A 17,151-nucleotide genomic window follows, 5' to 3' on the forward strand; every position below is an offset into this window, starting at 1 on the left:
TCCCTCTGAGGTAACTGGTGTATTTAAAAAGACTATTGAAAGGAGCTTGATTTTTTTTTTTTTTAACACAGAAGCTGGTACCCATTAGCTGCATTCATAAATCAGCTTTGCAAGCAATGGCTGTGGTACCATTTTTGCAGTCTGGAGCACTTACTTGGAAGAATTTTGTTGCTAACAGCTCTATATGGATTCTCAGGAGCCAATTTGCTGTACTTGACACCCTTTTTTGGAATTATTTATCATTTTACATTTTCTGACTATGATGGGGGAAAGGCACTATATGGGATGACTAGCAGCAAGAACAACCCTAAGAAACAAACAAAAAAAAACCCAGCCTGTTCTGCATAGACACACTACACATGGATGACAAAGGAACCCACATATGAATAACATCAATCACCCTAGATTATATCATTGGTGTGGAAAGCAATCCAGTTATATAATAACTGCAATTGCATACCTGTGGTGTTCATATAGCCACTTTAATTCTCTGTATCTACTGGAAGTTTACCTCATGTTCTAAACATCCAGTTAGATTTTGTCAGACACATTAATGTTGCAATCTGAAAACATAACACTAGCAAAATGAGACCCAATCAGGAGGTCCAACTGAAGCATGTATGGCCAGCTTTAGAACCACTGTTCAAAAGGTACAGTTTACAAAATATTTCCCCCTTTTTTTTGTTCATGTTTTGTTTCCTGTACTGTGCATATCCTGTAAACATTGTACAAACCTCCTGTGGACATGTATATGCTCCAGTGGCACCTGAACATCAAAGTTTTACTTTAATGACTATGGCAAAATGTGCCAGCACACTGTGTGTCTGTCTATGGCTGCTTGTAGTCCAACACGGGAGCATGCAGGAAGGGGTGACAAAATGTCAACTGAATTAAGTATGTGCTGTCACCCTAGGAAGGGAAGTGTCAGAGGATACACCATGCTGGTGGAATCACCTGGTATGGTTGCAGGCAGTATACAAAAATATAAAATGTAGCTTTATGACATTAAAGGGATTTGCAACAGCATCTGTTGTTTAAGCATTAGGGTTTACATAAACCTTAATAGATCACTTCTATAACTTGGTCAAATGCCATTTCATTCACAGTTTTACCCCCACAAGCTTCCAAACAACTATCTTTTCCAGAGTTTTAGAAAATGACCATTGCAAAAAATGTTCGACTTTCAGAAACATTCATTATGCATACAAGTAAAGACTTTGATTATAAAATATGTTCAAGTCTTTGTACAATTTACAATACATTCATAAAACACCCTCTAACAAGCCAATCAGTACCAGGTGCTCATATAGCTGTGCAAAATAATGGCCTGCCTGCAACCAATCACTGACAATAAGAAGAAGTGCTATACTTTGAGGAGAAATGCTTCCCTTGCTGTCGCCTCTTGGCCAACATAGAATCAGAAGGAGGGGAGAGGTGCATGGAGCCAGACGTAACTTTCACCACAGTGGGACATGCCGCAGAAGAGTCCGCTATTTGCTGCTCCTCTTCTTGCTCCATTAACTGACGATTCATTGCTATAGCTTCTGCAGCAAATGAGGTCAGGTCTTTGGCACTACTGTTCCTGTAAGAAATCAGACTTTTAATGACATGCTAGAAAGTAAATACACAACTAAGTACACAACATATTTAAAGTGCATTAGGTACAACATTACAATGGATCAAAATCCTCTGCTATCCTTAAAAGTATTTTACGTCCTTCCCAAGTGCCCTCACCAGAAGGGCAATGCTGTCCTATACACAAAACCAATACCTAAACTACCTTCAGCTGTCAGCCCAAAGCAAGGTGGCAATAGTGGGTCACACAGGTGCTGATAAAAGGTGAGCAATACAGCCAATCATTGGCTCTGCCTGAACATAGATAACTATGTGTCTCACATCCCAACCTGATCCTTGGAGGCCAAGTTGCTGGTAGGTATTTAATTTTGCCAATTAGAGTTGATATTTGGCAGGGCAAATGTGTCACTTAAAGTAGATTTGATAACAATAGGTTTTTGTCTGCTTTGCAAGTTTTCAGCAAAATAGTTAATAGTTTCAGTTAATGCCAAGTTACTTTCCTCAAGATACAGTATGAAGAACCAGGCTATTGGTGAAACGTGGTAATTGGTGTTACTTGTTAAACATTATTTATATCTCTACTAACCACAAACCATAGCCCAAAGAAACCGTTCAGCTAAGTTCATGTCAGCAGTCCTCAACTCCAAACCCAAAAACAAAAATTGTAAAACCTTAACCTTATATTTCTCCTAAGAATAGGTGCCAGAGCTGATCTCTGTTGCAGCGCGTGTGAACACCCTAATGGGACCCTCAACTGCCTTTTACAGCACTGTTCCAAACTACAGCATTATTATGCTGAGGTGATCAGCACCATAAATGGTTTGTTGGGAATCAGTTTAACTGCAGATCAAATTACCTGTACTCTGGGTCATTTTGGAACATCCTCTATAAATGATCACCTGACATTGGCAATCACCAGATTTCTATTTGTTGTCTATGCAATGCTCACTTTTGAAATGGTCTTCTCCTAATCCACCCCAACTTTAGAATGGATTAATGAATTTAACAGATACATATCTAGGAAAAAACACATTTGCTTCCTGTGTACTGCCATGTGCAAATTCAAGTCAATCTGTGTCTGCTTGACTGACTATAGGTGTCTCACTGTGTCTAGTAAACCTGATACTTGTTTCCCTCCAAAACCGATATCATCCCCTATGAATGATTTTGTTTATTATGTTTAGTACTACGATGTACCTTTTTTCTTTTTCTAATTGCCTTGAATAGCAAGTTATTCTTTTTGCTCTGTAACCCTTATAAAACTCTATATAAAATCTGATTTAAAAAAAAAAAATGTTTTATATTTTTTAAATAAAAATTACATTTTAATTAAATATAACTCCAAGGAGGTAGTGCAACAGAATTTTCAGCAGTTTCTTGATGGCAGTGAAAATGGACAAAGTAGCAGTCTTGCAAGTAACACACAACTATGCATGTCCCAAAAAGACTTCCCACAACAAAAAAGAGCCTCAGTAAATACTAATAATATTGTCAAAGAAAATGCAAATACTACCTTTGAAGTATACTTGGGGTGGGGAGTGTATTATCTGGTGCACACTGTGATAAAGGAAAAAAAAAACAATTGAATTCTCCACTTGATAAAATCAAGTTTTGTGAGAAGAGAGAAAAGAGAAGTGATGAAGAAAGAAGAGGAAAAAGAGAATGTACTCATGAGGGAAACATTCATAATGGTGGAGCAAATTATAGTAGCCGGTTAACAGATGTTCTACATCTACTGAACATACAGTACTGTACAAAAATTTTAGTCATGTTTTGAAGAAATGCTGTAAAGTAAACATGCTTTCAAAAATATATATTTTAATTTGTTTATTTTTTTTTTATCAGTTTACAAAATCCAAAGTGAGCAAATGGAAGAAAAATCTAAGTCAAATCAATATTTGGTATGACTAACCTTTGGCTTCAAACCAGGATCTACACTTGCACAAATTCATGGATTTTTTTTAAGATTAGATTCAGGTGTATGATTAAACAATCATACCAAGCAGGTGCTAATGATCATCAATTTTATATGCAAGCTGAAACACAGTAATTAGTTGAAACAGAAACAGCTGTGTAGTAGGCCTAAAGTGGGTGAGGAATAGCCAAACTGTGCTATCAAGTTGAAGTTGTGGAAGACCGTTTCGTCGGTCTTACACCATGGCAAGACTGAGCACAGCAACAAGACACAAGGTAGTTATACTACATCAGCAATGTCTTCCCTAGGCAAAGATTTCAAAGCAAGCCTGAGTTTTTCTGTTGTGCTGACCAAGCTCTTTTGAAGAGGCACAAAGGAATGGACAACGTTAAGGACCATAGACCTAGTGGTCGGCCAAAAAAACTTAATGCAGATGAAAGACACATCATGCCCTTCAACATCAGAAAATGTCCAGCAGTGCCATCAGCACAGAACTGGCAGACACCAGTGGGAGACAGGTACACGTATGTACTGTCCAGAAAAGTCTGGCCAGAAGTGGTCTTCATGGAAGAACTGCAGCCAAATAGCCATACCTCAGATGTGGAAACAAGGTTAAGCGACTCAACTATGCACGGAAAGATAAGAACTGGGGTGCAGAAAAATTACAGCAAATGCTCTGGACTGACAAATCTAAAAAATATTTGGCTGTAGCGTTAGGCGGTTTGTTCCCTGAAGGGAAGGAGAGTGGTGGAGAAATAAGTGTCTGCAGGAAACAGTGAATTATGGTGGAGGTTCCTTGCAAGTTTTGGGCTGCATTTCTGAAAAATGGAGTTGGTGATATGGTCAGGATCATACATCATACCATACCATCAAGGAGGAGTGTGATTGGCCCCAAATTTATTTTGCAGCAGGAAGCATGACAAAAACCCCAAACATACCACCAATGTCATTAAGAATCATCTTAAAGGAGAAGTACAGTTACTCAGCCAGTCCAGGCTGGGGAAAGATCCAGACTTTAGAGTCAGGATCCACCCAGATCCCAGGACAGGCACCTAGCTGAGAGCCTGAGCCAGCCACGCCCGCTCCCATCCCAGCGATCAGCGGGGGGGGATTCAGCGCAGAGAGTGGTATTTGGTCACTAAATTCACAGACTTAGAGTTGGCAGTTGACAGATGCAGCATCAGACCAATTCAACTTCTCTTTTAAGCGTTAAGAAAAACGGGGAGTCCTGGAAGTGATGGTTTGACCCCCACATAGCCCTGATCTCAACATTAAGTCTGTCAGAAATTATAGGAAGAGTTAGAGGGATATGTGACAACCTACATCCACAGAAGATCTGTGGTTAGTTCTCCAAGATGTCTAAAATAACCTTCCTGCCGAGTTTTTCAAAAACCATGTGCAAGTGTGCCTAGAAGAATAGATACTGTTTTGAAGACAAATAGTGGTCACGCCAAATACGGATTTGATTTGGATATCTCTTCTGTTCATTTACCATCCATTTTATAAATTGATAAAAATAAACTATTAACACTTCTATTTCTGAGAGCATTCTTGGTTTACCATATTTTTTTAAACCTGCCTAAAACTTTTGCACAGCAATGTATTTGTAATTTTTGTTTTGATACACAAGTAAAATGTTTATACAATGCTGATTTTACTGTTGCACACTACAGCTATAAACAGTGCATAAAATAGTTCCAATAAGCAGAAGCATGGAAGACTGGAGATATTACTTAAACTATCCCTCTTCAAGTACACTCCCCTCCTCCCCCATATTTCCGGGTGGCCAAACTAAGCTTAATACTGAGAAGTAACCATTATTTAATTTTATTTGTAAATAATACTTTTATTTCCTGTTTGAAATCAGTGCCCTGAGCACAAAGACCCGAAAGGACTTACCCCCTGTACCCATGGGTGTTGTAACACCTGTGCTGCACTTAGTCTCTTTTTTGCATCTCGAAGTAGCAATTTGGAGATCAGATCTTTGGCACCAGATGAAATGCGAGCCCAGTCTTTTTCTGGAAATTCATACTTTCCTTCCTGAATACTTACAAACAGCATGTTCTGTTGAAGTTGTAAAAAAATTAAAAATCAGTGTTCAGAGTAAGTGGAAAAGTAGATACCAACATTTTAATTTAAAACATGGCAAAAATTACCTGACAAGCTGGGCAGGCCTCTCCTCTATCCCAACCACAGTCACTGCCACAACGCCCTACAAATGGTGGATAGCCACTCAGCATGATGTACAAGATTACTCCAAGACTCCACAAGTCACAGCGCTTGTCATATATTGATGCTTCTTCATTAAATGCCTCGACTACTTCAGGAGCCATGTACTCTGCTGACCCACACTGCAGTAACCAAAACATCAAATACCAAAATATTACTTTCAAAACATTTTAAGATTTATGCAGTCATATATGATACAGGTCATATACCTGTATCTTTATAACAAAAGTGAAAGAAGGAACCAACACATAATGAGACTAAATACTTTCTATGCTATCCCGCATTTATTCAATAGCTACAACATATTCCCTCTACAAAATAAAATATTTCTTGGTAAATATTTTAACGTATTAGGGCCCCTTGACCAGGGTGAAAAAAAAATGGCTCAGGCTGCAATACCCAGCTCATACTTTATCATCACAGGATGAGCAGGGTTGAGTGATGTCATATAGTATGAGCGTTATAGACTACGTATATACAGTACTACAATCATTACATTAGGGAAATTACATTTATTCTGAAATCAAACGTTATGGGCCAGCTCACTCTATAGAAACGCAGTCCAGATGCGTTTCCGCATGCACATTTTTGACGCGTTATTGACACGTTCCAGTGTGTTTTTTATTCATTGCAGTTCATTTTTCCCCCCTCTTTTTTTAATTTAAATAGGGACATGTGCTTTCCAGTGCGTTTTTGGTGTGTTCCAGTGCGTTTGTGGTGCGTTTTACAACGTCCCAGTACAGTTCTGTGCAGAAAAATGCAGCCTGTTCTACTTTTTTTTTTCTGTAACCAGAATGCACTGAACTGCAAGCACTTATGTGAACTATGACATTGACAACCATATAATCTACTTTCTGTGCATTTTGGATGCAGAAAATAGCAACTGAAAAACGCATGTAGTGTGAACTCGCCCTAAAGCAAACAAAAATTTGACGTTCTTTCAAACAACATTCAACAAGTCATCAAATTTACTAATGGGAATTTTTGGACGAGTTCAGCAGTCAAGCCAGCATAGGCCTGATTGGACTACTCAGGGATGAGTGAGAGGTGCCCTTTCCACAGTAAAAAGAGGGTAGTGGCGTGGGTAAGAACCAGTTCAGAGTAAATGCAGTCGGATTGTTAGCATCAGTTCCTTCAGTGAATCCAAACATTCTGATGTCGTTTCACCTCTATTTTCATTATCATCCAGTTTTACTACATTGGAAATAGAGCTTTGTAAGGCAAGTCAGGAATCTTGTTTAAAGCTGAACTCCAGAATTTCAGCAGTTTGATAAATGTGCCAGCACACAATGAGTTAAGTCCAGCAAGGTGCATGTCACCATGTGGACATATAGTATCTCACAGAAGTGAGTACACCCCTCACATTTTTGTAAATATTTTATTATATCTTTTCATATGACAACACTGAAGAAATGACACTTTGCTACAATGTAAAGTAGTGAGTGTACATTTTGTATAACAGTGTAAATTTGCTGTCCCCTCAAAATAACTCAACACACAGCCATTAATGTCTAAACCGCTGGCAACAAAAGTGAGTACACCCATAAGTGAAAATGTCCAAATTGGGCCCAAATTGTCAATATTTTGTGTGGTCACCATTGTTTTCCAGCACTGCCTTAACCCTCTTGGGCATGGAGTTCACCAGAGTTTCACAGGTTGCCACTGGAGTCCTCTTCCACTCCTCCATGACGACATCACGGAGCTGGTGGATGTTAGAGACCTTGCACTCCTCCACCTTCCATTTGAGGATGCCCCACAGATGCTCAATAGGGTTTAGGTCTGGAGACATGCTTGGCCAGTCCATCACCTTTACCCTCAGCTTCTTTAGCAAGGCAGTGGTCATCTTGGAGGTGTGTTTGGGGTCATTATCATGTTGGAATACTGCCCTGCGGCCCAGTCTTTGAAGGGAAGGTATCATGCTCTGCTTCAGTATGTCACAGTACATGTTGGCATTCATGGTTCCCTCAATGAACTGTAGCTCCCCAGTTCCGGCAGCACTCATGCAGCCCCAGATCATATCACTCCCACCACCATGCTTGACTGTAGGCAAGACACACTTGTCTTTGTACTCCTCACCTGGTTGCGGCCACACACGCATGACACCATCTGAACCAATTAAGTTCATCTTGGTCTCATCAGACCACAGGATATGGTTCCAGTAATCCATGTCCTTAGTCTGCTTGTCTTCAGCAAACTGCGGGCTTTCTTGTGCGTCAACTTTGAAAGAAGCTTCCTTCTGGGACGACAGCCATGCAGACCAATTTGATGCAGTGTGCAGCGTATAATCTGAGCACTGACAGGCTGACCCCCCAACCCTTCAACCTCTCCAGCAATGCTGGCAGCATTCATAGGGTTTAGGGGTATACTCACTTTTGTTGCCAGCGGTTTAGACATTAATGGCTGTGTGTTGAGTTATTTTGAGGGGACAGCAAATTTACACTGTTATACAAGCTGTACACTCACTACTTTACATTGTAGCAAAGTGCCATTTTTTCAGTGTTGTCACATGAAAAGATATAATAACATATTTACAAAAATGTGAGGGGTGTACTCAATTCTGTGAGATACTGTATTGTCTTTAAATTTAGATATGACACAGTTGCTACATTCTGAGAGGGGATACACTGTGTTTTCACACACAGAATCCCTGTCCATCCCTCTGCCACCCACTCACAGAAGCCCTTGTATTTTGTGAATGAGTTCACAAAATACCAAGGATTCTGTGAATGGGCAGTAGAGGGGAGGGCTGGGCACAGCAGCTGCATGCGACTCTGCTGCTGAAGGACCAGTGTTGGATAGTGAGATCTATCCTTCTGGAATCAATAAAACTGTCAGATGTAAATTAAAGAGATAAGACCATGAGATGGCATACATAAGACTTAATGCACGAGGTGGCATGCATTAGATTTAACTCACATTAGACTTAACTCACATGTATCAAAGTGGCTGAATTCCTGGAATTCAGCTTTAAACTCAGACAACCAGACTATTTGTGCAATTTTTTACTTTTTCTTTTTTTTTTTATTTTTCACTTACAGTTTACAGAGTTTGTAAAAGACCCTCCAAATCAGGCATTTTCTAGACGCACAGGACCAGCAGAAAAAAGTGATAGCTGTGCAAATGTTTATCAAAATTATACTTTCACTAAAATTACACTAAAATCATTATCCGCACACAGAAACACAACATAACTTATAAATTCCGACTAATATTAAAGATAAAACTGTACTGAGTTAACAAATCAATAAAAAAAGATGGTGCTGGTATACATTTTAATGCAAAATGCAAAGCACAGAGTTGAATAATCATAATTTAAAAAAACACTAAGCACTGTGACGTGCTGTAACAATGCACTGCAATGCATGTGCAGTATGCACACTCGCTGGTGTGAATAGGCCCTAAGTGTGTTTGTACACTGTAGTGGGCTTTGGTGGAATATCAGGGGTCCAAACAGACCTCTGATGTTTGACTTTTGACTTTGAGAAAGAGATTGAGGACACAAAGTCCTCAATCTCCTTCTCTGCAGCCCATCACTTTGGGAATAAACATATATTGCTCTGTACTGAGCATTCCTGTGTTCATTACAAATAGGAAATATGAAAACAACATATGACTGATGTTTACTATGTCCTTCATTGTTAATCAACACAGAGTGCTCTGTACTGAGCATTCCTGGGTTCTTTCCAGGGGTGGGTTAGCATGACCTGCACAGGGTTATCATACTCCAAATTGATCTGCTTCATTCCAGGAGTGATATATATCTTCTTCTGGCTGGGGGCAATATACACTTACTCTTTACTGTGAGACTGGTTTCAACATTTACAACGATTAACGGGAACTGTTTGCTTTTCTTCCCTATGGGTCCTACATCCGCACCATAAAATGTGCTGAAAAACACTGCCCAGTTGGTAATAACTCTGTTACTTCTGAAATCAATACCTTGGTTAGGTTGTTTTCTACATACTTGAAAGTCCTTATGGACAGGCTGAAACTTCAGTGTAAAGGTCTGTGGCTGGCCATGTTATCCTGGAGCACGGTTGTGCTTGTTGTTTGCATGTCAACAAAATTATTTTCTCCAGAACAGTCAAATCACTTCTTGTTCTACATTATAACACCCATTTGACTTGGTTTGAGAGTCTTACAAGGGCCCCAGAGTTCCATGCCCACCACGTACCTACCTGAGGGATGCCTCATACGCACCCTTGGCCAGATGCTCACAATTTTTTTACCACTGTTTGCTCACTCTATCTAACAAGTTATCTGTGACAATAGGATTTTCACAAGTACCATGGTGAATCTACCTATCACTTCCTGGAATGTTGGGGGAGTTAACAACTCCTTGAAAAGAACAATGATTTCAATTGCCCTACGTTAACATCATCCAGCGATCTATGGTCCCACTTGATGGAGGACTTCTGGTATTCCTGGATTAGATGGGCGTATCACTTTATTCACACTTCTTATTCTAGGGCTTTGGGTGTAATTGTACAACGCTTATTGGATTTTCAAGAATTTGCTTCACATACCGACAGTGATGGTCGATTTGTGTTTGTTGTGTTTCTGTAAAGCAGGCTGTATACTGTATATTAACAATGATATACATCCCTCCTCCTTTCTCTAGAAAGGTCTTAGTGCACAAGCCTGAAGTTCACCTTTTACTCCTGGGAGATTTCAATTGCTATCTGGACCCTTACCTGGACTGACTGGGCCAGCAGCAAAACAAACCACGCTAACCCATTTTCTTTAGGAAGTAGGTGGGATAGATGTATGGCGTCATAAATTTCTGGATGAAAAGCAACTTTTTTCCTAAGATGCACATATCTATATTTAGAATATATTTATATAATGGCTCCCCATCGATAGTCCTGTTTGGAATACTCTCCACTTGTAGTTTGGCTTATTGCATGAACTCTGAGTAAACCTACTAAGGCACACTGGAAATTAAATTCCTTTTGGCTGCATCTTTTTCCAGACCATGATGGTATTGAATGAAAAGATTTTTTTTCCATACATGGAGATCAGGTAGACCTTCTTCAAACATTGGAGGGGAAAAATTACTGCCATACAAAAGGCTACTGCACACCATGAGCAACAAGTTGAACATCAGGTACACCAGCGAGAGAGGCCCTATACTGACAAACCATCAGATGCAACAAGAGAGGCATGGTTATCTACTCAGGATGTGTTTACTTGTTTAAATTTCTTAGCAGCAGAGAGAAAGTGTGCGTGTGTGTTTTTTTTTTTTAAGTAAACAGGCATCCTATGAGGAGTGGGAGAAAACTGGCCTCCTATTAGCTTAGCAAGCTAATTGGCTTGTCCAATCTCATCAAAAATTGCCTACCACAGGTGCTCTTCTTACATACTCTGGCAAACCTAGTTAATACCCCGGATCAAGTGCTAGGTTAATTATTACTATAAACTATACCAAGGTAACAATCCTATTCACTGGACAAGAGTTTTATCCAATATGTAAAAGCAACAGATCCTCCTACCATGTCAGTAACTCATGAGAAACATCTCGACTCCCCAATAGCTACATAGTTAGTCTGGCTGAAAGACAAAAGTCCATCCAGTTCAACCATAAAAAAAAAAAAAAAAAAATTATAATCCTACACCCACAGTTGATCCAGAGGAAGGCAAAAAAAAACCCAGCAAAGCATGATCCATTTTGCTACTGCAGGGGAAAAAATTCCTTCCTGATCCCCCGAGAGGTGATATTCCCTGGATCAACTTTACTTATAAATGTTAGTAACCAGGTATATTCTGTGTATCTAAGAAAGAATCCAGGCCTTTTTTAACTGCTTAAGGACTGCCCTATAACAGATGTACTGCTACAGGGCGGCACCTGTGCGCAAAATCACGTCTATATATGCAATTTTGCACGCATGAGTCGGGCCCACGCCACCATTCACGTATGTCAATCACTGGGTCCCGCCCAGTAATTACCTGCCGGTGCCCAGTGATTACCGAGCATCTCTGATGGGGAGGAAGATTGTTTTGTTTACAAACAATCTTCCTCCCTGTCAGCTCGAGCACACTGCTTGGGATGGCTGTGCACAGTACAGCCATCCCAATCAGTATGCTTATGGTGAAGAACACGCCCCCTAGTAAAACAAACACAGCACACAGCTAACCCTTTGATCGCCCCTCACATTAACCCCTTCCTGCCCAATGCCATTAGTACAACATCAATGCTTTTTTTTTTTTTTTTTTAAGCACTGATCACTGTATTGGTATCACTGGAGATGTCAGTGACACCAAGTTCGTTCCCCCCAGTGTCAGAATGTTCGCAGTCCCGCTAAAAGTCTCTGATCGCCGCCATTACTAGGAGAAAAAAAAATCCCATTATCTATAACGCCATTTGTAAACACTATAACTTTCACGTAAACCAAATAATTTAAACATATTGGGATTTTTTTTTTAGCAAAGACATGTTGCAGAATGCATTTTGGCCTAAATTTATGACAAAATTAGATTTTTAAACTTTTTTTTACTGGACATGTTTAATAGGAAAAAGTCCAAAATATAGTTTTTTTTCTCAAACTTGTTGGTCTTTTTTTTTGCTTATAGCGCAAAAAATAAAAAACGCACAGGCGATCAAATACCAATTCAATTCGTGGGAAAAAGGACGTAAAGTTCATTTGGGTGCAGCGTTGCATGACCACGCAATTGTCAGTTAAAGTAACGCAGAGCAGTAATGCAAAAAATGACCTGGTCATGAAGGGGGGTAAATCCTCAGGAGGAAAAATGGTTAAAGCAATCCACTGAGCTGGCCAGAACCAACTCTTGAGGGAGTCTATTCCACATTTTCACAGCTTTTACTCTTTTCCTCCAGACGTAAAGAGTGCACCCTTGTCCTCTGTGATGACCTCAAGGTAAATATCTCTATGCCAAGTTCACTATATGAACCACTGATGTATTTATACATGTTGATCATATCCCCCTAATCTCAAAAGAGAATAAATTCAGTTCCTCTAATCTTTCCTCATAGCTGAGCTCCTCCATGTCTTTTATCAGTTTGGTTGCCCTTCTCTGTACTCTCTCCAGTTCCCAGTGTTCTTTTTGTGAATTGGTGCTCAAAACTGAAATGCATATTCCAGATGAGGTCTTAATAATGATCTGTATAGGGGTAAAATTATATCTCTCTCTGGAGTCTATACCTCTTTCAAGACAAGAGAGGATATTGTTCGCTTTAGAAACTGCAGCTTGGCATTGCATGCCATTATTAAGCTTATGATCTACCAGAACTCCCAGATCCTTCTCCACCATTGATTCCCCAGTTGTACTCCCCCTAGTATGTATGATGCATGCATATTCTTAGCCCCCAAGTGCATAACCTTACATTTATCAACATTAAACCTCATTTGCCACATAGTTGCCCAATTAAACAGTGCATTGAGGTCGGCATGTAAGTTGGAGACATCCTGTAAGATGACTAGTGAAGGTGGCCCTTCAGGTCATCCAACAATGCTCTCCTAATGTTACGACTTTTTCAATAATATATTCTTTTACGGTCCTACTATATTCTTTCCAAACTATTTGAAGGAGAAGTAGGACCAAATCTCTTTTGGCCTACTTCTCCTGTGGGTCACAGGACTGCACTCCTGTAACATTTACTCAGCAAAAGTCAAGTTTTGGCTGACATAACTAACCCAGTCCAGGCTCTGGAGAGATACCGACTTTAAAGTCATATCCACCCAAATGCCTGGACCAATGGCTTGCTTGGCCTTTTAGTGAGCCACAGTGAGCCTGAGCCAGGTGCTTCCGCCCCCTGCACAGCCAGGCACTCCAGTGAATGCTGGAGGGGCGAAGCACAAAGCTGGTGACTGTCAGTTATCGGCTCTCTGATCAATGAAGACTGAGAACTGAGCCAGTTTAAAGTTTAAAGCAGGATTAGGTTATAAAAAAAATATCCCAAGCTTTCAACATCTCATGGAGCACTTCTCAATACATCATCCGAAAATGGATGATGGAACTGCAATCCTACCAAGACATGGCTGTCCACCTAAACTGACATTAATCAGAGAAGTAGCCAAGAGGCCCATGGTAACTCTGAAGGAGCTGTAGAGATCCACAGGACAACTATTAGTCCTGTGGGAGAATCTGTCCACAGGACAACTATTAGTCGTGCACTCCACAAATCTGGCCTTTATGGAAGAGAGGCAAGAAGAAAGCCATTGTTGAAAGACAGCCATTCGAAGCCCCATTTGCAGTTTGCGAGAAGCCATGTGGGGGACACAGAAAATATGTGTTACAAGGTGTTCTGGTCAGATGAGACCAACATTGCACTTTTTGGCCTAAAAGCAAAACACTATGTGTGGTGTAAAACTAACACTGCACATCACCCTGAACACACCATTCCCACCATGAAACATGGTGGTGACACCATCATGTTGTGGGGACACTTTTCTTCAACAGGGACAGGGAAGCTGGTCAGAGTTGATGGGAAGATGGATGGAGCCAAATACAGGGCAATCTTAGAAGAAAACCTGTAAAAGACCTGAGACAGGGGTGGAGGTTCACCTTCCAGCAGGACAACAGCCCTAAACATACAGCCAGAGCTACAATGGAATGGGTTAGATCAAAGCATATTCGTATGTTAGAATGGCCAAGTCAAAGTCCAGACCTAAATCCAATTGACAATCTTTGGCAAGACTTGAAAATTGCTGTTCACAGATAATCTCCATCCAATCTGACAGAGCTGGAGCTATTTTGCAAAGCAGAATGGGCAAAAATGTCACTCTCTAGATGTGCAAAGCTTGTAGAGACATACCTAAAAAGACTTGCAGCTGTAATTGCAGCAAAAGGTGGTTCTATAAAGTATTTGTAAAAAATGTTGAAAAACATTTATCATTTTCCTTCCACTTCAAAATTATGTGCCACTTTGTGTTAGTCTATCACCTAAAATCACAATAAAATACATACATGTTTTTCGTTATAACATGACAAAATGTGGAAAATTGTAAGGGTTATGAATACTTTTTCAAGGCACTGTATGTTTGTTTTTTTTAATTCCCAAACTTCTCTTTTAAAATGGGGTAATATTGGCCCTATATCTTAATTCTTTTTTTGGCACAGTATATTCATAAGGATCAGTTTGGCTTCATAACTGATTGCCAAACAGTGGGCCAGATCCGCCAATCTACTGCCCTGATCTCCGCGGTCAGTTCTAACTGGGATGCACATTTTTCTAGAAAACTTTTGCTATTATCATTGGATCTTCACAAGGCTTTTGATAGCTTGACTTGGGAATATCTATTTATGACTCTGCAAGCCTCTGGATTTGGCTATACATTTCTGGCTCTTTTGCAAACGTTATATGATATCCCTTCGACACAAGTTTCTATTAAAGGCTTTCGATCCTCAATCTTCCCCATTCGACGCGGCACTAAGACAGGGTTGTCCATTATCCCCTTTACTTTTCGGACTGGCGATTGAACCTTTAGCTATGGCAATCCGTTATCATCCTAATATCCATGGTGTCAGTTGTGGGCAAAAGGAACATAAATGTGCTTTATTTCCTGACGACGTCCTTATGTATATCACTGCCCCTCAAGTCACCATTCCTAATCTATGGTTTCTGTTGCGTCAATTTTCTCACCTTTCTGGGCTATCTTTAAATGCTCAAAAAATGACAGCCTTTAGGGTGTCTTTACCCCCTTTAGTAGAGCAAGCTCTCCGAAATACCTACAGTTTTCAATGGGCACGTGCCTCCGTACCGTATTTAGGAATCTAGTTAACTGCCTCTTATCAACACTCTTTATCGAGCGAACTATACACCACTTTTTAAAAAACGTAAAGACGAATTGCATCGCTGGGCAGACTACTCTCTATCTGGGTTTGGCAGAATCAAATTGATTAAGATGACATTTTTATCCTATTGCTATAGTATTTTAGAACCCTACCGATAGCGAAAACTGAAGGGGTGGAATTGGCCTCCCTAACCTTCAAGCCCATTTCCAAGCTGCACAAATTGCTCAATTGGCCTCCATCACTACTAAGGGGTCTGCACCCCTTTGGGTTTCTATTGAAGCTCTCTCCTGCGTCCCTGTTGCCATTGGCTGCTTATTATGGCTTCCTAACTGGATACGCCCTGATATATATGGATATATATCATAGCTGGATACGTCCTACCTTGTCATACTCTTTAGCTGTTTGGGACAGAGTGCGCCACCGCAAACCTTTGTCTTCCCCACATACACCCCTGGCTCCAGTTTTTGTTTCACTTTCCGGTTTTTGTAATCCAGAATTTGTACCGTGCATCCTTTCAATGGCGGATTAATAAGGGGTTGTTAAGAATAGGAGACTACCTGAATAGGGATCACATTTGTTCTCTACAGCATTTTAGAGAAACATTACATATGCCTCCTAATGAGATTTTTAGATACAATCAGATTGTCTCTTTTATTCGCTCTAAGCTTAGGCTGCTGAACGGGCCACTTACGCATACATCTTTTGAGCTTTCATGTCAAACAAAAGGTCATTTGAGGGGCCGGGTTTCCACCCTATATTCTCTCCTCACTGACCCGAACAGTAAGCTCCCTTATAGGATTCAATGGGAACGGGACCTGAATGCCACTTTGATTCAGCTGATTGGCAAGATATTGCTTTCGCATTATCTAAAGTATCAATTAATACTACCTTAATTGGAGCAAATTATAAAATGTTACTACAATGGTATTTGGTCCACACTCAAACTGTAAAAATGCACCCCTCTGCTTTGCCACATTGCTTCCGGCATTGCGGCCAACTGGGGACCATGTATCACATATGGATACGCATGTTTAGTTTACTCAATTCAGTGATGGGGTGAATGTTCGTAGATCCCCAGAGATAACCCCTTTTCATAAATTTCCTGACGAAGTCCTCAGAAAATCACAAAAAATTTTAAATTTATAAGCTACTGGCAGCCAGAAGCACCATAGCGAAGTACTGGAAACAGTCAGTAATTCCACTTGACTATGTCAAGGATAAACTCAACTGGATCATGGTGAATGACAGACTCATCTGTATTCTTCGTAGTAATACTAAAAAACTTGATACCTTATGGAACCCGTGTATTCGGTATATTTCTGTCTCTTGACAAGCCCGGATTTGACCCTCTTTCCTTTCCTTCTTTATCTATTTCCTACTATCTCTATTTTATTTTCCCTCTTTTTCTTATATAGGTGATAGCCAGGTCTCAGTTAGTTGTATGAGGTGTGTAATGCAATAGATGATCATGATTTAGTTTGTACCTTCAAATAATGGTCAGTGGGGGAGGGGGGTGTCCACTTATCCTCTGTACCCTACCCCTTCCTTCCTGGTTCCCCTCCCTTCACCCAACCACACCACTGTGTTAGCCTTCTTTTATGTTTCTGACTGCATATAAATGATGTACTCTACTTTTGGGCAGAGATTAGGCATTGACTCTAAATAATTCTTTGTTTAAC

At 40.2% G+C, this 17,151-nt stretch overlaps 1 protein-coding gene across 1 annotated transcript in view; it reads right to left on the reverse strand.

Moving 5' to 3' along the window:
- Positions 1-1,175: 1,175 nt before the first annotated feature.
- MKNK2 (MAPK interacting serine/threonine kinase 2) overlaps positions 1,176-17,151 on the reverse strand; it is a 140,717-nt gene continuing 124,741 nt past the window's right edge. Inside the window, exons 11-14 of the mRNA XM_089687446.1 lie at positions 5,647-5,841; positions 5,390-5,554; positions 3,089-3,132; positions 1,176-1,582 (exon numbers count right to left, since the gene is read on the reverse strand). Of these exons, the coding sequence (XP_089543572.1) occupies positions 1,342-1,582; positions 3,089-3,132; positions 5,390-5,554; positions 5,647-5,841 (645 nt within the window). The 3' untranslated portion in view covers positions 1,176-1,341. The remainder of the gene's footprint in view (positions 1,583-3,088; positions 3,133-5,389; positions 5,555-5,646; positions 5,842-17,151) is intronic.

This window comes from Staurois parvus, unplaced genomic scaffold (assembly GCF_062004578.1).
Source record: "Staurois parvus isolate SC_StPar_1 unplaced genomic scaffold, SC_StPar_1.0 ptg000425l, whole genome shotgun sequence".
NCBI classification, from domain to species: Eukaryota; Metazoa; Chordata; class Amphibia; order Anura; family Ranidae; genus Staurois; species Staurois parvus.